We start from the raw sequence: 22,690 nt of genomic DNA, 5'->3' as shown, positions 1-22,690 counted from the left end.
GGTTAGCCAAATTAGTTCGAAAAAAGAGGCAAGCACAACGAATAGTAAAAATTAAGAAAGGAAACGAGGAGGTTACAACAGACAAAGGGATACTGGAAGAATTTAAAGAATATTATGGGAATCTTTATGCGAATGATGGTATTCCAATGCAGGACATAGTTGAATATTTAAGCAAATTTAATATCCCCAAAATTACGGATGCCCAAAGAGAAGATCTGAATAAAGAAATTACAGAGGAGGAGACTGAGGCCGCAATAAGAAAAATGGATGCGAATAAAGCGCCAGGCCCAGATGGCTTTACTGCTGGGTATTACAAAACATTTAAGAAAGAGCTTATGCCAATGTTAAAAAGAGTAATGAATGGAGTATTTCCGAATCTGGGAATTCCAGAAACCTGGAACTTAGCGGAAATAATAGTAATCCATAAAGAACAGTCTGACCAATTAGATGTACAGAATTATAGGCCAATTTCGCTTTTAAATGTGGATTACAAAATCTTTAGAAATATTCTGGCCCAAAGACTAAAATTTTTTTTGAGCAACTGGATAGGGGAAGAGCAGGTTGGCTTCTTACCTAAAAGAAACATAAAGGATAATATGAGAATAGTGGTCGACATGATCGAATACTATGAAGCCAACCCCCAAAAGGAAGTGGCCTTCCTCGCGGCTGACGCAGAGAAGGCCTTCGACAATTTGAACTGGGACTTTTTCAAGACCTTAATGAAAGAATTGGATCTAGGCTTTCAATTTATAACAGCTATAGAAGAAATTTACAAGAATCAAAGGGCCAGAATCCAAATAAACGGACAAACATCTGATGAATTCAAAATAGGAAAAGGCTCAAGACAAGGTTGTCCCATATCTCCCCTGATTTTTATAATGTCGTTAGAAATTTTGATGAAAAAGATAAAAGAAGAAGAAAAGATCAAGGGGGTCAAAATTGGGAAACAAGAATATAAGGCCAGAGCTTATGCGGACGATATAATTGGTATAATAGAAAATCCACGGGAAAACATCAAAAATTGGTTAAATACAATTGAGGAATTTGGAAAATTGGCTGGATTTAAATTAAATAAAAATAAAACTGTTATTTTAACGAAGAACATGGCAAAGAACAAACAAGAAGAACTAAGGAGAATCTCAGGCCTTCAAATCGTAAAGAAGATTAAGTATTTAGGCATCTGGATTACAGCAAAAAATGGTCAGCTTCTCTCCAACAATTATGAAAAACTTTGGTGCGAAATCAGAAAAGATTTGGAGAGGTGGAAATATCTAAACCTTTCCTTGTTAGGAAGAATTGCATTAATTAAGATGTCAGTCCTTCCAAAATTGCTCTATTTATTTCAAAATATTCCCATAATAAGGAATGTTAAGAAATTTAATGAATGGACAAAGGATCTTCTGAAATTTATTTGGAAAAGGAAAAAGGCAAGAATAAAATATCAAGTGCTGACAGACAAAAAGAATAGAGGAGGATTTGGTTTACCAAACTTTAAGTTATACCACGAAGCATGTGCCTTGATTTGGATAAAAGATTGGATAAGACTGAAGAGTGAAAATCTCCTTACATTAGAAGGCCATGATCTTCGAGTTGGTTGGCACGCCTACGTATGGTATGGAAAAGAGAAAAATGAAAGAAACTTTGGTAACCATTTCATTCGCTCCTCTTTGCTTAGAATCTGGGACAGATACAAAAATTATTTCCACTCAAAAACCCCCCTTTGGACCTCCCCAGTGGAAGCTAAACAGAGAAGGCTATTGGGATGGACAACTTGGCCTACTTATAAAGAACTTTTAAGACAGGGCTCAACGGAGAAATAAAACAAAGCTACCCAAGAATTATGTGGCTGAACTATTTACAAATAAAAGAACAATACAATCAAGATAAAAAGCAAGGTTTTCAAATTAAGGAAGAGTTTTGGGATAAAATCCTAAAAACTGAGACAAAATGTATAACAAAATTATATGACAAGCTGTTAGAATGGTTCACGGAAACTGAACTGATAAAAAACTGTATGGTAAAGTGGGCGGAGAATTTTAAAAAACCGATAGCAATGGCAGACTGGGAAATAATGTGGAACAAAAAACTAAAGTATACTTATGCTACTGATTTAAAAGAAAATTGGATGAAAATGTTCCACAGATGGTATATGACACCAGTGAAATTAAACCACATGTACAAAGAAGTATCAAAAATTTGCTGGAAATGCAACGAACATGATGGAAGTTTTTTTCATCTATGGTGGAGCTGTGAAAAATCTCAAAAATATTGGAAAGGGATACATGAAGAAATGCAGATCATATTCAACAAAAAATTCCCGAGAAAAGCTGAATACAATTTACTGGGAATCACAGACGGAGAAATATGTTTAGATACAAATGAAGATATCTTATTTATCTATTTGACGACAGCTGCCAGAATCGTTTTTGCGCAACTATGGAAGCAGAAAGAAGTACCGGCGAAATTCCAGTGGGTAAAGAAAATAAATGAAATTAAGGACATGGACACATTAACTTTTTTATTAAAAAAGAATACAGGCAATCCAATAAAACAGACAGATTGGTCAATAATTGAGGAGTACATTGAAAATAGATCCAAGGACTTGTAATTAAATAGAAAAGGTAATAAAACCTCACAAGGAGGAATACATAAAAAGGTTTGACAAAAAGACAACGTACGGGCAGAGCCAGAAGGAGGTCCAATTTTTGTGGATTTTTTTATTTTTTTCTTCTTTTTTCTATTTTTATAGTTTTTTTATTTTATTTTTTCCTTTTTTTGTTTATTTTTTACTTTTTTGAATTTTTTTCTCTTCCTTTTCTCCTTTGTTGTTGTGATTTGTATTTATAACTTTCCCACTTTTCTATCTTCTACACATTATTCACCCTCTTTCATTGTAGTTTATGATAATTCAATAAAAATTTACTTCAAAAAAAAGTTATTTTTTTTAAAAAAAAAACAACCAGAAAAAAATAGACTCTTTCATGGATCGGAGGATTCCCTTCAATCTGTGAGACATTCAATTGATGTTTTACCATCAAATATACTATTTGAAGGGCAACCAACCATGGCCGAAAGGAAAAGAACACTGTTGTCCCAGACTTTTGTCCCAGAAACAAGCCTGTGTTGTTGGAAGTGAGTCTAGGGAGACCACTGAGCATTTCATCAGGGACTGTCCTTCAACCAAAGAGATCAGGCAAAAGGTGGTCATTGTCTTTGACTGGCCGGACTTGGCACTCCAACCTCGGGAGGTGGTGGCCTCTGGAATGGAGCGGGAAACTGGTATTCGGGGGCCACGTCGACACCAAGGAAGGAAGAGGAAGAGGGGACAGCAGGGGGACACTCAGGAGGCCTTTTGGGATGTTTCTTGGTCAACGACAAAGTTGATCAACTTGCATGTTCTCCTAGCCCTGGTTTTCCAGAGACATCGAGAAATAACAACTCAAAACCCAACAAATGTCACCTCTAGTGTGAATTGGGTAACAGAGAAAATAGGAGCCCTTAATAAAATGGAATGAAGCAGGATGCCCTCTAACCGATGGCAAAAGTTCTGTCCCTGGCTGGCAGAGACCACACCTGGGATCACCTGAAGGGTTGTAGGTTTTATATAGATAGATAGAGATAATTAATACAAAGGAAATTTTTGAAAAGTTTGATATATATTAACTGAGAAATATATATATGTGTGTGTGAATTTGCAATTGTGTTTGTAACTATAACTATATTTGTAATTGAAACCAAAGAAAGAAAAATTTTGAAGAAATATCTCAGCTGGTTTTGTAACTGTAATGATTTAGAAAATGTAAATGTTGCAAGCATTGTAAATATTGCAAAACTAAGTATGTCTCATTTGATTGTAATTATTAGCAAATGTGTTTGTAGTACATATTTATTAGAATTTTTTGTGTGTGTTAGTGACTTGAGAAATTGCAAGTCACTTCTGGTGTAAGAGAATTGGTCGTATGCAAGGACATTGCCCACAGGACGCCCGGATGTTTTGAGGTTTTACCATCCTTATGGTAGGCTTCTCTCATGTCCCCACATGGGGAGCTGGAGCTGACAGAGGGAACTCATCCGCACTCTCCTCGAATTCAAACCTACAACCTGTCAGTCTTTAGTCCTACTCCCCCCTGCCCCTGCAAAAAAACAAAAACAAAACACCTTATACCCAAAGCCTGGTAGCAGGCTTTCACACCAAAGAACTGTGCTTCCGGGAATTACCTTTATTGTCTGGGGCATCTCATATGAGGAAATGTAATCCTTGAACCACAGTAAAAATGGTATGGCAACGGTAGCCACTTGATTGGGTTTGGGAAAGTGAAGCAAGTGAGGCTCCCCATTGGTCACAAGCCTATTGCACCCTTGGCAACATTTCCTCGAAAAATTTATGCCCTCACTTGTCAACTGAATACCACTTGGACAATACAGATGCTCTCTGCCAAAGTCAACATCTTGGGAACACAACAAGCAAGTCCTTGCTTTTGCTCTGTCTTTGGGCATATCCAGAACAGTCAGAGAGGAGCTTTGATCTTGCTGAAAGAAGTCTTCCAATCCCGAAATATTTCCTTTATTCAGCTAAAGAGAGGTAGGCAACATAGACTACCTTAGAATAGATTCCTCAAGAAGACTTAATTGTGTGAAAGCCAAGGGGTGATCCCTTCCCCTTGTCTATTTTGGGACCATCGAATTAAAGAATTGGAATTCTATGAATTTTCAAGGCGCTGTTCTCCAGGGTGCTGAATTCTCACTCAGGTTCAATTTCTTGAAAAATTCAGGCGAATATTCAAAGTATTGGGAGTTAGGGGCATCTATGTCTGCTCTTTGGGGGCAGAGTAAATCATTAGTTACTATCACTGTTATAGAACGGCTTCTTTGAAAAGGCCAGAATAGCACAATCTGTTGTTGGAACACTTTTCCCCTTGTAACCACAAAAATGATGAAATAATGCAATGAGTGAAGCCTAAAGTAACCTAAAATCAATGATTTTATATGTTACTCTAGGGAAAATTCAATTTTGTCACTCTTGCCAGTGGCCATGTTACCTAAGTGGTTCTGGACGTTTTTGTCTCCAAAAAAACCCCCAACAAATTCTGTCTCAGTGGATCTCCTTATAACTATTTACTTGCAGGTTTTGGCAGTCCTGAATCTGAATGTGGGCAACTGGAAATCATATATTTTATTTTGCCTGGCTTTCGTTCTTTAAAACCAAGTCTGACGGCTCTGGCTGTTTTTAATGGCCTGTGGTTTCAAAACTATTTTAAAGCCAGTTCCTAAGAGTTTTTATTTGTGTGTTTCATGTTCCTAAACTGTTTCGTTGTGGTCAGGCACTGGGAAGTGCTGAAAGGATGAAAGCGTATAGAGCAGTGGTTCCCAACATTTTTAAAATTGTTTTTATTTAGAATAAGTTGCTCCTTAAGGTAGGAGCGGATAGAAAGAAGTGATAAGGAAAACTCCTGTGGTGTGTATACAGATAAAGAGTGGGAACAATCATCTCAAAGTAAAGTGAGGAATTAAGGATATAGAGGGGAAGAGGATAAGGGGAAAGGGTATAGCTATGTTTTCGGTATGCATATTATAAAAAAGATGTATATATATCTATATAAATAAAAATGTAATGGTCATTTGTGGGATTAACAGAACTAAAAAAAACAGTGGGCCAATTGACACCAAATTTGGACAACATACACCTAACAACCCAATGTATGTCCTTCACTCATTTTTTATTTTATTTTCTCATTTGGGAGTTGTAGTTGCTGGGATTTATAGTTCACCTACAATCAAAGAGCATTCTGAACCTCACCAACAATGGAATTGAACCAAACGTGGTATAACAGGACTCCCATGACCAACAGAAAACACTAGAAGGGTTTAGTGAGCATTGACCTTGAGTTTGGGAGTTGTAGTTCACCTACATCCAGAGCACATTTGGGCTCAAACAATGATGGATCTGGACCAAACTTGCCACGAATATTCCATATGCCCAAATATGAACACAGATGGAGTTTGGGGAAAATAGACTTTGATATTTGGAAGTTGTAGTTACTGGGATTTATGGGTCACCTACAATCAAAGAGCGTTCTGAACCCCACAAACGACAGAATTGGGGCAAACTTCCCACACAGAACCCCCATGACCAACAGAAAATACTTAAGGCCATCCAGTCCAACTCCCTTCACCAGGGCAAGAAAATCTAATCAAAGCCCTCCTGACAAAGAGCCATCCAGCCATAGATATAGATAGATATATATGATTGACACACAGAGAGATATAGTATCATAGATTTGAAAGGGAACCCTAAAGAAGGACAGTGATATGTTGCATATTCCAGAGTAGGCAAACCAGACACTCTCCACATCAACACTGACAAAGAAACAAGAAGAAACATCGTTTACCTACAAGCATAAAGAAATTACATAGATTAGAAATCAGTACTTTCTTTTCTCACAAGACTGGGCCACAGCAACACGTGGCAGGGGACAGCTAGTATATTGACCTATATATATATATATATATATATATATATATATATATATAGTAGAGAAGAGAAAAAAATAAAAAAGCAAGAAAAAAGGGGGGGCTGGGGAGGTTAAAATACTTCCAGGATCTCCCACATTAGAGAAGAACAAATCTGTATATTTCCATAATTTTCTGTTCTTTGATTGGTTTGATCGTCGATTTTCTAGTGATGCTCCTTCAAGTTTCGTTAAAAAAACCCGATATAAATTTCCTTGTTTTCTCTTTTTATATATTCCAAAAAGATTTTCCAGTCAGTTCTAGGTGGTTTTACATTGTTTTGGGAAATTTCATATGTTAAAATGTCCATATTTAAAATCTCCATTATTTTTAGTATCCATTGCTCCAAAGTGGGAATCACATTGGATTTCCAAACTTTGGCAAGTATGATTCTCGCTGCTGTAGTAAAGTCGAAGAATAATTTTTCTACGTTTTTGTCTGTGATGGAATCTGTAATCCCTAGTAACAATAGTTCTGGTTTGAATTCTAATTTTATATTCAGGATTGATTTAATCTTCTTGTATATTTCATACCAGAAATTCTTTACCCTTATACAGTCCCACCACATATGGAAGAAGTTGCCTTTGTGCTTTCCACATTTCCAACATTTATCTTCATTTTACCCTTACTGAACTTTGATATCTTCTCCGGAGTTAGGTACCACGTGTAAAATATTTTATACCAATTCTCCTGGAGCTCAGATGCGTAAGTGTATTTTAACTTCTTGTGCCATATTTCTTTCCATCCTGACAAATTTATGGATCTGCCTATGTCCTTAGACCACTTTATCGTATTATCTTTTACCAGTTCAGTTTCAATTAACCAAATTAATAATTGCTGGTATATTTTCTTTATTAATTTTGAATCTTGTCCCAAAATGTTTCTTTTGTTTCAAATCCTATTTTATTGTCTATTTTGAAATTTTCTTTTATCTGTTGGTATTAAAATCATGAGATCAATTGGTCAATTTGTTTTATGTCTTCTTGGGATTTGAGAGTTGCTCCTTGTGTGTCAAATTTAAGAAGTTGGGAATATCCTAGCCACTTTTCTCTAGGGAGTTCTCTCAAGTGGTAAGCTTCATTGGGAGAAAACCATAATGATGTCTTTTGTTACAATCTTTCCTTATATCTATTCCATATTTGTAGGAGAGTCGCTCTTGTCAGATGATTTTTAATTTTTTCCCCTTTCTGCTTTTCCCCTCCATAAATAATTGTGCCATCCTTGCGTTAAATCAAAACCCTCCAATGCTAGTATCTTTCTTTTATTTAATGTTGTCCAGTCTCTTACCCAACAAAGGGCAGATGCCTCATAATAGAGCTGCAAATCTAGGAGATTTAATCCTCCCCTTCTTTTGTCATCTGTTAAGTTTTTAAAACTTATTCTTTGTTTTTTGCCTTTCTAGATATGTCTTTCTGCCAGTTTCGAGTATGGGTTTTAGATCTTAATATTGGAAGAGTTTGGAATAAGAAAAGGATATCCGGCAGGATATTCATTTTAACGGCGGCAATTCTGCCGAGCAGAGAAAGATTAAGATATTCCCATGATTTCAGTTTCTTCCTTATTTCTGTCCATTTCCTTTCTTAATTATTTTTCATTAAGTGTGAGTTATTAGGTGATATTATTATACCTAAATACTTTGTCTTTTGGACAATTTTGATTCCCGTTGTATCTTGTAATTTTATTTTTCTTTCATTATTGATATTTTTAGTAATAATTTGTGTCTTGTCTTTGTTTATTTTAAAGCCTGCCACTTCTCCGAATTCCTCTATCTCCCGTAACCATCTATTTGCTTGTTCTAGAGGGTCTTCTATAACGCAGACTATATCATCTGCAAACGCCCGAGTTTTGAATGAGTATTTTTTCGTTTTCAATCCTTTCAAATAACTATTTATCAATATTTTCGTTAATAACACTTCCAGTGTTAAGATGAAAAGTAGTGGGGACAAGGGGCATCCTTGTCTTGTTCCTTTTTGTATAGGTATGTTTCCAGATTGTTGTCCATGTATTACAATTTTAGGGTATTGTTGTGTATAAATGGAATTTATTGCGTTCAAGTAGTAGTGCCCTATATCAATTTCTTTTAACAAGTCAGTAATGAAGTACCAGTTGACATGGTCAAATGCCTTCTCGGCATCTAGAAACATCAAGGCAACTTCCTTTTGGTTGTTTTTTTTCATAGTAATCTATAATATTGAGAACGGTTCTTATATTATCTCTCAGTTGTCTCTTTGGGACAAATCCTACTTGATCCTCTTCTATTGTTGTCGATAGGAATTCCTTTAGTCTTAGGGCCAGTATAGCTGAAAATATCTTATAATCAATATTAAGTAAAGATATAGACCTATAATTTTTTACTGACAAGCTATCTGTATTCTCTTTATGAATCATAGAGATCGTTGCTGATTTCCATGAATCTGGTATTGTTCCTTCCTTCATTGCTTTATTCATAACTTTTTCAAGTAGTGGGATTAGAATATCCTGAAAAGTTTTGTAATTTCTTGTAGTAAAGCCATCCGGGCTCGGGGCTTTATCAACTGGGAGGTTTTTAATGACCTTGCTTGTTTCTTCTTGAGTGATCATTTTATTTAGCCTTTCTCTTTGTTCGTCTGACAGTCTATGGATATTTTGTTTCCCTAAATATTGCATTATTTTCTCTCTGGGTATTTTGTCATCCTCATAGAGTTTTTTTTATAGTATCCTACAAATTGTTCAGTGATGTCATTGGTGTTGTAGTAGGATTTCCCCTTTTCTACTATCTTTGATATGTGTCTAGTTTGTTTTTTTAGTGCATTTTTCCTGGCCAAGCCCTTCCCTATCTTGTTGGCGTTTTCAAAGTGATATTGTCTAATGTATTTTAGTTTCTTTTCCATTTCTTCTAGTTGCAGTGTGTTAATTTGTTTCTTTAATATCTCTAGTTGATGAAATGATCTTATATCTTGAGGATTAATTTTGACTTGTCTTTCCTTCTCCACAATTTCTTTTTCTAACCTTTCGTATGGTTCCCAACATTTTTTAAACCAGGGACCACTTTGACCAGGGACCACTCTCCAACATTAGTACCAAAAGGGTTACGAATCAGTTTTTGGTCAACTTTAGATTTGGTTTAGTTATTTGGTATGCTGATTCAGAAAACTGCACTGGAGAGACCACATCAGCTTTAGTTTCTGATACAGAACATATACCATTCAGTAGTCACCATCTGCTCACCCAAAGAAAACCATATTTTTTAAGCCTCGGCACTATAAGAGGGTTTCATGAGACCAATTGCTCTCATTGTAATGGTGTAGTAATGGTGAGGCTGCAGACGATATTTTAGTTTTTGTGCAGCACCAATGGTCCACGGACCACAGGTTGGGAACCACTAGTATAGAGAAATGGTTCATGTTTAAAAAATTATGTTACAATTTTCTATCTACTTTAGTATAGTTTTATTTACCCCTCCCCCCCCCCTTTATCCCTTACCCTTTCCTTGTACCACCTCCACCTGGACCAACTCATCATTTAAATACAAAACTTCATTATTTCTGTTGCAGGTTTTCTCCCCTTTCCTTCAAGGAATATAAACTCAATAAATTGACCCCACAGTTTGCTTCCATATTTCCTTTTTAACTTTAATGCCACAAGTCAGTTTATAATTAATCACTATATTCCAGGCATGGGCAAACTTTTTTTGCCTTGAGGCCACACTGTGGGCCGGGCCAGAAGGGGAGGTCCAGGAGGGAGGAGGGCCAGGCACACACTGGGAGAGGTGGGCCCAGGAGGGAGAAGGCCTAGGAGAGGACGGGGCAAGGAGGAGTAGGGCAAGGAGGGGGCAGAGCAGGGCCCAGGTCATCTTCAGGTTGCCCTCCCAGCACAAGGACGAGGCTGCTCACCCCATCCTTATGCCAGTAAAAAGGCAAGGCATGTGGTGGCTGCCCTGATCCTCCTTCCCTGATCCTCAGGCTGTCCTCATGGCATTATGCTGGGACAAGGGTGAGACGTGGTGGCTGAGAGTGCTCCATAGAACTCTCAGCTGCTGTGTGCCTTCCCCCCCCCCCCCATCTTTTTGGCATAAGGATGTGACGGGCCTCTGTGCCCTTAAGACAAGAGGGCAAAGAAAAGGAGGAGGGCCAGAGGAAAGTGCCCAGGGGATCACATCTGGCCCCTGTGCCTTAGTTTGCCCATGCCTGCTATTTTCCATATATGGTGTTGGCTTAAATCAAGAAATAGCTTCCTAAGATCTACAGAGATACTCACAGGAACACCTCAGCAAGTGAGAGTCCAAAAGTGGCAGGCTAAAACCCAGCACCTCAATCAGTGGCTGAGACCAGATGAGAATCTCTCTTCTGGGCACACAGAAGAGTGGGCGACTTGGAAGGCACTGAACAGACTGTGCTCTGGCACCACGAGATGTAAAGCCAACCTTAAGAAATGGGGCTACAAAATGGAATCCACAACATGCAAGTGTGGGGAAGAGCAAACTACAGACCACTTACTACATTGCAGCCTGAGCCCTGCCACATGCATAATGGAGGACCTTCTTACAGCGACACCAGAGACACTCCAAGTGGCCAACTTCTCGTCAAAGGACATTTAGTATAATGCCGTTTTCAGCTTTGTTTGTGATTTTTTAATGCATTATAACTGTATTCACAATTTGCTTCTGACACAATAAGGTTATATTCCAAAATTCTTTATACCATTCTTCTAAATGGATTTCCCTTTTATCTTTCCAATTCTTTGCAACTATCTGTCTTGCAGCCATTAGTAAGCTAGAGGTCAATTCCTTCTCTTCTTGTGAGGGTAGTTATTTATTTATTGTGTCAGAAGCGAATTGAGAATACAGTTATAATGTATAAAAAACTACAAACAAAGTTAAAAACTTGGCATTATGCTAGATTTCCTTTGACCAGAAGGTGGCCACTTGGAGTGCCTCTGGTGTCATTGTGAGAAGGTCCTCTGTTGTGCAGTTGGCGGGACTCATAATAATAATAACAAAACTTTAATTATATTCTGCCTTATCTCCCTGAAGGGAGGATGGCACTCTTGGCATTGCGTGGAAAAGAGTAATAGAGTTGCGTATTATCTGCATAAATATGACACCAAACTCCAAAACTCCAGATGATCTCTCCCAGTGATTTCATATAAATGTTAAAAAGCATGTGGAACAAAATTGAGGTTGTGATATCAAGCAAGAATTAGGAGGGCCTTGCCTTGGAGGCAGAGGCTGGCCAGACCCACCAAAGAGGATCGGTTTGCCCTGGCAAGAAAGAAGCACGCAAAACAGATTTCCCTAAGTTTCCTCAAATAAATCTCACCAAAGTTAAACAAAATGCCACTGAGTTGTTTATTTTGTTCCAGCTGGAGTGGATGTCAAACTGCAATCATTTTCCAAAGCCGACATGTTTTGCAAAGGGAAACATTATAGTTATTATAGAAATACAGAGCTGTCAAGTTCAAATTTCGCGCTCCCTCCCCCCTCGCTGGCTTTGCGCTGATTGGTTGGAGTCATCAGCTGGCTGGGAGGTGCAGCCGGCTTAGCCACGCCTCAGCCAATCAGGCAGCCAGCGCTGCTTCGGCCTCTTGGCCAATGGGAACGAAGGAAGCAGTCTGGGCAGGAAACAATGAACCAGGAGGAAAAGATGAGTGGATTAAATGATTAATGTGTGTATAATTGCTGCGATAGCTTTCCTAAGCCTTCAAGCAAGCTAAGTTATTGTTCTGAGTTTCTGGAAAATACATCTTCGTCTGACTTGAAAGTCAGACCCTTTTGTAGTCCTTGGGTCCTGGATATGGGTTTAGTGATAACATCGGAAACTGGTGTTGGCCAGGGGAATGGAGGCAATGAGAAGATGCTGTGGTGATACCAAATCCTCTGCAGGCAGGATGTCACCTTTGGTGTAGAATGATTAAATAGTCTGGGGGCCATATCTCTCAGATGGGCAAGCCTAGCTACTCCGAGGTCTGAGAAGATAAGAACCTTTGTTTTATTTTCCATGCAAAGAGTTCCTGGTGAGTCCTTTTGTTTAGGGTTTTTGTTGGCTCAGGAAATGGGAAGAGGCTTCCCGAAGCCATGAGGTGCTGGGTTCACGAAGAGGTGGCATTCTATATTTTATATTTCATATAAGTATATGGGGAAGGGGAAAGGCATACAAGGGGATCATGGGGATAAATTCATATAGGGGGGGAAAGGAAATCATATCAGCCCTTCCCACCCTCCAGAGTCCATTGAAAGTTCATAAAATGTAGCAAGAGTCCATGAGGTTTGGGGAGAAAAAGTTCCCAAAAAGTTTCTAAAGTTTTCCAAAAGTTGGCAAAAGTTCAATAAAAGTTCAAAGTGTTCATGTGAAAGGGGAAAATGTCCATAAGAGTCCATGGGGGTGCATACTGGGATCACTGTGAGCGCTGAGGATCAGGATCCATTCGTTGAAGAAAGGTAAAATATAAATCCAATGTCGTCCAAGGTCCAGGATGGCTGGTCAGGGGTCCCGGGGTCCCAAGGGGTGACTGCAGCAGGCCCCCTGGGGTTGGCAGGCTCTTGGACACTCAGCAAGACTGCGGCAGGAACATCATTGCAGCATGGAGCCATGGATCACTATGAGCTGGTCTCCAAATGAAGTTTTGGGGTGAAAAAGGTTATTCCCTGAGCGCAGGGGTCCAGAATGCAAGAAGTAAGATAGCAGTTAGTCTTAAAATTAGTCTAGGAAGAATATGGCACCAGTTTGGAAGTGATCTGTTGACCCACGGATACGGGGGCCCAATGGGTTTCTGTATCCGCGGTTCAGAGGAACGCAGTTTTGGCCTCCTCAGGACGCTGGAAAAGCATCCCGGGTGAGCCGGCAGTGATCTGCGGCTCGGGAAAGGAAAAGTTCATGCTAGAGAGTGTTAGAGGCAATAAATGGACACAATGCATCACTATAGAGAGGGAAAAGTTACAATTAGAAGATACTTTATTGGAGGATTTGTTACAATGTTAGGTAAGGGGGAAGAAAGCAAGGCAGAAGGCGGTTTTAGTTGAAGCCGCTGCTGGGGTCACATTCCCACCGATGCTGGCTCAACCGGACATCCAGGAACTGTGGAACTCCCTGCTGTAGTTCAGATCAGCTTGAAGGCAAGGGCCTGTGCAGTGCCCGGTATTAATTGCATTGTAGAAAGAGGCTGTGCCATGCTCTTCCCCACCCTCGCATGTTATGGACTTCACTTTGTAGCCTCATTTCTTAAGATTGGCTCTGCATCTCATGGTGCCAGAGTGCAGTCTGTTCAGTGCCTTCCAAGTCTCCCAGCCTTCTGTGTGCTCAAGAGGGTGTTTCTCATCCAGTATCAGCCACTGATTGAGGCTTCGGGTTTTCACCTGCCACTTTTGGACTTGCTGAGGTGTTCCTGCGAGTATCTCTGTAGATCTTAGAAAGCTATTTATTGATTTAAGGTGTTGGTTTGCTGGCTGATATCTGAACAGAGCATGGGCTAGAGATGTCAATGCCTTGGTTCTTTCATTACAGGCTGCTACTTCATAGCGGATGTCAATTGGTGAAATACCGGCTAAACAATATAGTTTCTCCAGCGGGGTAGGGTATTGTCTTATCATATATTGATAACAATGCTATTTCTTGTGTACTCTTTAACTCTATTTTTATTGTTGTTTTTATTTTTTAAAATACTGTTTCTCAAAAATTTTGTATAAATTAACAGGACCACTAAATAAGAATGTATGAGCCTTCTTCCTGGCAACATCTCCAACATTGGTTTGAATGTTTTTCGTCTATCTGATTTAATCTAACTGGAGGTAAATACTACCTCTATATTATTTTATAATAATTTTCTTTAATTCTTATAGACATATTTTTTTAAATGTGCCTGTTCCATATTCTTTTCCATTTTTGAATATTCCCAAATCTAGTTCCCATAATTCTCTAAGGTGCTCTTGTTTCTGTTCGTCTTCTAGTAAAAATATATAACTATCACTTATTGTTCCTTTTATTGTTTCATTTTCTTCTTTATTCTCTCTTTGGGATATCATCCTCTCAAATGTCGTATATTCTCTATCCCCGTTATACTTTTTTCTTATATCCGTTGACCATTTTCTCAATTGTAAACACTCATACCAAGCTATGTCCTTTCCTACTAATTGTTCTTTTATTCCTTCTATGTTTATCATTTTGAAATCTCAGTATCTTATTTTCATGATACCTCTTTTAAAAAACTCTTCCTCTAATTCTTTTTTTTTAGATTTGCTGGGAAGTTTTCTGTCATCAATACTGATGTTAAAGATGAAATCCCTGGCATCATATTTCTTTTATACTAGCTTGGGCACTCAGCATTACCCGGGTTATTTGAAAAAGTCGATTTTTAAATTGTGCAACATGCATAAGGTTGTGGATTAAGTACAACTGACATCATGCCAGGTTAAACCCGAGAAACTTCATCAGTACTTAAAGTTTGTTATGTTGGGCAATAATGGTGGGGTTCAGTGTGCTCTCTGGCTGCAGGATAAAGTACAACTCCCACCATGGAGACTCTGTCCCCTCAAACCCCTCCAGTAGGTTGAGTTAGTTATGAGGGTTCTGTGTGCCAAGTTTGGTCCAGGTCTATCATCGGTGGAGGTCACAGTTTCCCTGGTTGTGGGTGAACTACAACTCCCAGAAAGGAAGGTCTGCTGTGCTATTCATTCGTTCAGTCATCTCCGACTCTTCGTGACCTCATGGACCAGTCCACGCCAGAGCTCCCTGTCGGCCGTCACCACCCCCAGCTCCTTCAAGGTCAGTCCAGTCACTTCAAGGATGCCATCAATCCATCTTGTCCTTGGTCGGCCCCTCTTCCTTTTGCCTTCCACTTTCCCCAGCATAATTGTCTTCTCTAGGCTTTGCTGTCTCATGATGTGGCCAAAGTACTTCAACTTTGTCTCTAGTATCCTTCCCTCCAATGAGCAGTCGGGCTTTATTTCCTGGAGGATGGACTGGTTGGATCTTCTTGCAGTCCAAGGCACTCTCAGCATTTTCCTCCAGCACCACAGCTCAAAAGCATCGATCTTCCTTTGCTCAGCCTTCCCTAAGGTCCAGCTCTCCCTAAGGTCCAGCTCTCACATCCGTAGGTTACTACAGGAAGGTTACTACTACTAAAGGAAGGTCAGTTATACCTAAACCCCTCCAGTAATCAAACTTTGGCATATCAGGTATGTGTGCCAAGTTTGGTCCAGGTCCATCATTGTTTGGGTTCATACTGTGCTCTGGATGTAGGTGAACTACAACTCCTATAAATCCCTCCAAAGACCTCCAATATTTTTTGTTGGTCATGGGGGTCAGTGGATAATAAAAATAAATGAAATTAAAGAAATTGATAAATTAACCTTCTTATTAAAGAGGAACACAGGCAACCCGATCAAACAAACAGACTAGTCACAAGTGGAGAAATATATAGAAAAAAGAAATAAAGGAAACTAACTCTGAATAATACAATAAGTGGACATAAGAGTGATTTGGAAGATTAAATGGATTATAAAGTTGAACTCGCGAAGAATTAGAAGGAAGTTTTATTTTTATTTTTACACCATTTTTTGGATTTTTTTGCCTATCCTCTCTTTCTTTCTATTTTTTCTTCTTTATTCTCTTTCTCTCTCATTGTTTCCTACTTTTCTTTAAATTGAATTGTTCCCCCTCTTTACTTGGAAATATTACGTATACTTATATGCTCTTTACATATTAAAATAAAAATGTAGTTAAAAAAAAGACTTCAGGTGAACTATACATCCCAGTGCCTACAACTCCAATAAATCATGGTGAATTCTCCCCAAGCCTCTCTAGTATGTTCAGTTGCTGATCACTTCCTCTGTTTGCTGTGTGCCATAGAAAAAAATAGGAAAGGGTTAAGAGAGAGGTGGGGGGAGAGGTCACGCAAATTCACACCAATGGAGAGAGAGAAAGAAACACTAGGATGTCTGTGGTGGAGGAAACACATAAAATTTAAGATGAAATTCTCCCTGAATTAAACCTTCACTTGGGTGGTGGGCAGGATTGTGTTTATGGAGGACACTGGAAGGTTTCTTGTACATGTTTACGGCACTCTCTATAACCTGCAATGTCACTGGAGGGAGGGCCTTTGGTGTCTCCTGAGTGGTGGGAGATATAGTTGTTTGTGGAAGTGGGAGCCTGTCTTTGTAAGTGGACACCCGAGCCATACACATACATACACTTTTATTAGATTTTCTCCAAATCTCTAAAAGGTTATTTAAAGGGGGATTGCTTTCGTTTAGGAAGAAATTGAAATTTTGGTTTTGGGACCAGGCCTTTAGACAGCAGGCATGAAAGCACCTTGGATGTGGAATTGGACTGGATGCGACTATTGGCTTGATAATAATGTTTTTAGATTGTTTTAATTTACTGTTTTTATTGTTTAACTCTGTTATATTTATTGTATTTGTTTTTTACGTTTTGGCATCAAATTGCTGCCAGTGTAAGCCGCTCTGAGTCCCCCCTCAGGGGTTGAGAAGGGTGGGGTAGAAATATTAGAAATAAATAAATAAACTTATTATACTAGTTATTTTATATCTTCCTTTATTATTCAAAAGCAAAAATATTCTAATTTCAGTTCTATTTTTTATCATCTTCTTATAGCCACTCCAATTTTCCTTGTTTTGCTAAGCTTTCCACTATATACCTTACTTGACTGGCCTGGTAGTATATTTGAATATTTGGAAGGTCTAGTCTGTCCTTTTTTGTGGTTTATACCACTTGCTTTTATTTATTCTGGTTTTTTAAATTCCCATTGCAATAACATATTTTGCCAGTTTTTAAATTCTTGATCCAAGATTTTTATAGGTAGCATCCTGACTAAAAAGTTTAATTTAGGTAATATCCTCATTTTGATCAATGCTATCCTGCCAAACCATGATAGTTTAGTTGGTTGCTGCAAGTTTTCCGGGCTGTATGGCCATGTTACAGAAGCATTCTCTCCTAATATTTCACCCACATCTGTGGCAGGCATCCTCAGAGATTGTGAGGTCTGTTGGAAACTAGGCAAGTGAGGTTTATATATCTGTGGAATGTCCAAGGTGGGAGAAACTTTAATTTAGCATATTCTAACTATTTTGTATGTATTTCCTTTCTTAATGTAATTAAATCATTTATCCCTCAATTATCTAATGCTTTAGATATATTTATTACTAAGTATTGAATTGACTTTTTGATTTTGATTTTCTCCTCTTTTTACTTTACTTTTTAAAAATCTCTTCTTCCTGATAATTAAATAATGGCATTTCTGACTTGTTCCAATTAATTTGTAGATCTGTTATTTTCCAAAATTCTGTTAAGTAAACTAAAATTTTTCCCACTGTTGTATTGGGTTTTCCAATGTTAAAAGAATATCTTCTGCAAATAGATTTATTTTATGTTTTTTCTTTCAATCCTATTCCTTCTATACTCACTTCCTCTCCAATTACATTGGCTAGTATTTCCATTACTATTGCAAACAGAATTGGGGAAAGAGGGCATCCCTGTATTGTACCTTGGGTTATGCTTATTTTTTTCTTTTAGGTCATCATTCATCATTACTGAGGCATAATTCTTTGAGTACAGTTTATCAATTAAGCTTCTACATTTTTCCCCACATCTGAATTTCTCCAGTACCAATTTTAATTGGGTCCAAGAAACACTATTAAAGGCCTTATATATATATCCAAAGCTAGTAAGCCGGCTGCTAATTTTTTTAATAGTATGAATTATGTTTAGTACCCTGCACATTAAATTTGGCATTTCTCTCCCTGCTATAAAGCCACATTGATCTTAGAGCAGTGGTTCCCAACTTTTTTTAAAAAAAAAACCAAAAAACTAGGGGCCACTTGGCCAGGGACCACTTTGACCAGGGACCACTCTCCACCATTAGTACTAAAAGGGTTACGAATCAGTTTTTGGTCAAATCTAGATTTGGTTTAGTTATTTGGTATGCTGATTCAGAAAATTGCATAGGATAGACCACATCAGCTCTAGTTTCTGATACAGAACATATGCCATCCAGAAGTCGCCATCTGCTCCCCCACTGAAAACCATATTTAGTAATCTAGTGCTGATGTGGTAGTATAATCAACTTCTTCCCGTTGCCTCAATACTATAAGAGGGTTTTGCAAGACCAGTCACTCTCATTGCCATTGCAGTGTAGTAATTGTGAGGCTGCGGACCACATTTTCATTCTTGTGGACCACTGGTGGTCCACAGAATACAGGTTGGAAACCACTGTCTTAGAGAAATGATTCAAATCAACTGCTCAATCAATAAATTATTGGCTCATCTATCTAGCATTTTGGGAGAGAGATTCTAGGTAGGGCCAAAGTTCAGGAGGGTGTTTTTTGCTTTTAATCATCAACTGTATTTCACCTTTGTAAACACAGGATTAAATCGCTTTAATTTCGTCAGTAGAGTAACTCCATTTCCAAGTTTGTTTTTTGTATGTTTATGGCTGTATTTGGCCAGTTTTTACTGCCATCCTGCATCCGCTTACATTTTGCAAAGAGCCCTATTAAAGATATATACAGTACATACATATGTGGGTCCATGTGCTTTGATCTTGTTGAACAGGGATAAAAAAATGAACAACATCAATTCTGCCATCCAGTATGGGTGTAGAGTCGGGAATCTCACTGAATTTTGATGTTATTCTGTGCCTTTCAAGTCATTTTTGACTTTCTTTTTCATTCTTTTCCTTTCTCTCACTCTCTCATTCTACCCATTTTCCTCCTTTCTCTTTCTCTCCCATTCTTTCTCTTCTTCCTTTCTCTCATTTTCTCCCATCCTCTATATTTTCTTCCTTTCTCTCTTTAATTCTCTTCCTTTTCCATTTTCTTTTTTTTTCTTTCTCGCTCTTTTTTCTCCTCTCTCATTTTCTTACCTTTTTTCCTGTTCTTTCACTTCCTTTTCCTCCTTTCTCTTTCTCTCCCATTCTTTCTTTTCTTCCTTTCTCTCTCTCATTTTTTTCCATCCTCCCAATTTTTTCCTTTCTCTTTCATTCTCTTCCTTTTCCTCCTTTCTCTCTCTCTCACACTCTCCCCCCTCTCTCATTCTCTTGCTTTTCCTCCTTTCTCTCTTTCATTCTCTTGCATTTCTTCCTTTTCCTTCACTTCCTTTTTCTCCTTTCTCTTTTTCATTCTCTTCCTTTCCTCACTCTTTTTCTTTTCTTCCTTTCTCATTTTTGGAATATAAAACTAAAGGTAAAGGTTTCCCCTTGACATTAAGTCTAGTCATGTCTGACTCTGGGGGGAGGGTTTCTCATCTCCATTTCTAAGCCAAAGAGCCAGCATTGTCTGTAGACGCCTCCAAGGTCAATATGACTGCATGGAATGCTGTTATCTTCCCACCGGAGTTGTACCTATTTATCTACTCACATTTGCATATTTTCGAACTGCTAGGTTGGCACCCGGCACCCCAATTTGCACTGCTGATCTTTTGGTCAGCAAGTTCAGCAGCTCAGTGGTTTAACCTGCAGCACCACCTGCATATGGTGACCCTATTATAAGGTTTTCTGAAGCTGAGAATATGTGACCTGCTCAAGGTCACCCAGTAGGTTTCCACGGATGAGCCGGAAACCAAAACTCAGTTTCTAGAGTTGTAGTCAAATGCTCAAACCACTACCACTGGACCGCATTCCCTTCATTGTAAAAGTGTTAATCCACTTTGAGTTTTAGTCCAAACTTTAAACAAGTGCCTACTCAAGCTGCTGACATTTATCTTGCCCACTTTGGATAGCTGTTCCTTTATGCTTTAGACTCAAAGCAGACCACACATTTCCAACTTATCTGCAGCTCTACAATACTGTGGTAATCTTTTGGGTTTAGGGATTCCTCACTGAATGATGAACAAAGGAGGTTTCTATATGCACATTATTTTCCCAGATCTCTCTTCCCTTTCAGGGTCACTCCATGGACTCGAGTGGACTGGTGCCAAATATAACTTGCTGGAGGGTCTCAGTCTTCCTGATCCTCCAGTTCAGCTTCGGTGCAATCTTCTTTACTTATGTCCGGCTACATGAAAAAGCAAACCAAGGGATTTCTGGGTTTGTTGAGGTTGGCCGGCCAAAAGGTCTGGAAAACAGTCCTCCAGTTGACAAGTGGTCCTCCAACCTCACTATCTTGCTGTGGACCTGGCCTTTTGGTGGGTCTTTTTCAATGCAAAAGTGTTCCCGGTTGCTGGGCCTCCCTGACTGCAACTTCACGGCCGACCGCAGTTGGTACCAGAAGGCGGACGTGGTGATCGTCCACCACCGGGAAGCATGCAGGAGCCCCAAGAACCTCCCTCAAGAGCCGAGACCGCCATCCCAGCGTTGGGTCTGGTTCAACCTGGAGTCACCCTCCGCCTCCCCTAACCTTTACTTCATGGACAACCACTTCAACCTCACCATGAGTTACCGCAGAGACTCAGATATCTTCACTCCTTATGGCTGGATGGAGGTCCTCCCTCAGCCTCGAAATGTCACCGTCCCACTCAAGTCTAAGCTGGCAGCTTGGGTGGTAAGCAATTGGCAACCAGGCTCTCGCCGGGTGCAATACTACAGTGAATTGAAGAAGTACCTCCAGGTGGATGTCTATGGACAAAGTCACCTTCCTCTCCCTCGGGAGAATCATCTCTCTACCTTATCCCAGTACAAGTTCTACCTGGCCTTTGAGAATGCCATCCATGAGGACTACATCACCGAAAAGGTCTGGTTGAACTCCTTCCTCTCCTGGGCGGTGCCTGTTGTCCTTGGGCCTCCGAGGAAGAGCTATGAGCGCCACATGCCTCCAGACTCTTTCATTCATGTCAATGACTTCCCCTCTGCGCAAGACTTGGCCAAGTTCTTACAAGAGTTGGACAGGAACACGACACAGTACCAGAGTTACTTCCGTTGGCGTGCGAGGCTGCAGCCCATTGGGAAAACCTTTTGGGCCATTCATTTCTGCAAAGCATGTTGGGCCTTACAGAAGAAGCCAGTTCAATACCAGACAGTTCCAGAACTGAGCAAGTGGTTCAAGTAAAGTGGAGCCCCACTAGTTGGACCTGTTGGTTGTTTTGGGACTCAAAGGTTGGCAAAGTGAGATGTCTTGAGGTCTTACCTGGATTTGGAAAACAGAGGGGCATCTCTGTGGGCTTCTTTGTTGTTTCATGTTCAAAATTTCTAAAAATAAAGCACATAAAGTGAAGTGAAGTAAATAAATTTACCTGCCAGGTGATGGTTTTAAGGTGTTTATGAAACACGAATGCATTGCATGTTTAGACTCAGGTCTAAACATGTCAAGATCTCTCATCATATATATGCAAATATCTTCATATGCAAATATTATTGTTATATCATAATCACATTTCAACTTACAGCTATGACACAGATATTTAACTGCTATTTAATTTTGTATCAGTCATTTTTTAAATTATTTGGGTTGTGCCATATAATTATGAGCTGCTTTGAGGTCCCCCAGGGGGTAGAGACTGTCATTAGGTGGTGTGGTTTTTAGCTTTGAATAGGTTTCAACTGATTTAAATTGTGAATTTTTAAATTCTGTTTTAATGTTTACATATTTGTATATTTTAAATTATGTGGTCATACTTTTAATGTAAGCCACTTTGAGTTACCTTTAAGGAGAGATAAAGCGGGGTATAAATAAACATAATAATAATAATCCAATCCTATCCAATTTGTCATCAATCCACTCCTTTGAGCTTCACGTAAACTACACTTTGCCAACATATATGATCCTGTGCTTTTCTTTTCCATTTCTGGCCAAATAGATTAACCATCCATTCGTCCCATCAAATATGGGGTCTGCCCAAGGGCTATTTGTGGTCTCTTGTTATCCAGTTCGTGAGTTGCCACGTCCGTTGGTTGTCTTTTGTTCATGTGATAATGCTCTGCCCATTTTCTTTTTGCCTCATAGATCTCACTGACCATGCTGTGTTCCCTGGTTCTTTAATGCAGCTCTTTATTGCTGATTTTTATCTCTTATTATCAGTCACTTCCTCAATTTCATCTCCTGGACACGCTGCTCATTTTTCATCCGTTTTGTTTCCTTCATTTCCAGTCCTAGTGATTTTGACAGTCGTGCTAGTTTGTTGGCGAACATGTTGTAAATCTTCCAGATTTTTGGCGAAAAAGACACCAAAATCATCTGTGAAGAGGAGATGAGAAAATGGAGATGAGAAAATGCTGTCCTTTGAAATCCCGCCTTTAAATTTAATTTTCTGGAAGCCAC

The 22,690-nt window shown here is 39.1% G+C and overlaps 1 protein-coding gene across 1 annotated transcript; it reads left to right on the top strand.

Moving 5' to 3' along the window:
• The first annotated feature begins 614 nt into the window (after positions 1-614).
• LOC132781752 (4-galactosyl-N-acetylglucosaminide 3-alpha-L-fucosyltransferase FUT6-like) lies at positions 615-21,528 on the top strand. The gene is made up of 2 exons (XM_060786181.2): positions 615-680; positions 20,381-21,528. Exons 1-2 carry the CDS (start codon positions 615-617, stop codon positions 21,479-21,481), a joined length of 1,167 nt encoding a protein of 388 aa, XP_060642164.2. The 3' UTR covers positions 21,482-21,528.
• Positions 21,529-22,690: the final 1,162 nt, after the last annotated feature.

Source organism: Anolis sagrei, chromosome X (assembly GCF_037176765.1).
Source record: "Anolis sagrei isolate rAnoSag1 chromosome X, rAnoSag1.mat, whole genome shotgun sequence".
Lineage (NCBI taxonomy): Eukaryota > Metazoa > Chordata > Lepidosauria > Squamata > Dactyloidae > Anolis > Anolis sagrei.
Note: the sequence above shows the minus strand (reverse complement) of the source record. Positions and strands in the feature narration are given on the sequence as shown.

Bases quoted from the DNA above. Each gene is read 5' to 3' on its own strand.
- LOC132781752 (XM_060786181.2), top strand. From the start codon at position 615: ATGATCGAATACTATGAAGCCAACCCCCAAAAGGAAGTGGCCTTCCTC. The intron at 681-20,380 runs GCCTTCGACAAT...CTTCCCTTTCAG, and splicing joins TCGCGGCTGACGCAGAGAAG to GGTCACTCCATGGACTCGAG.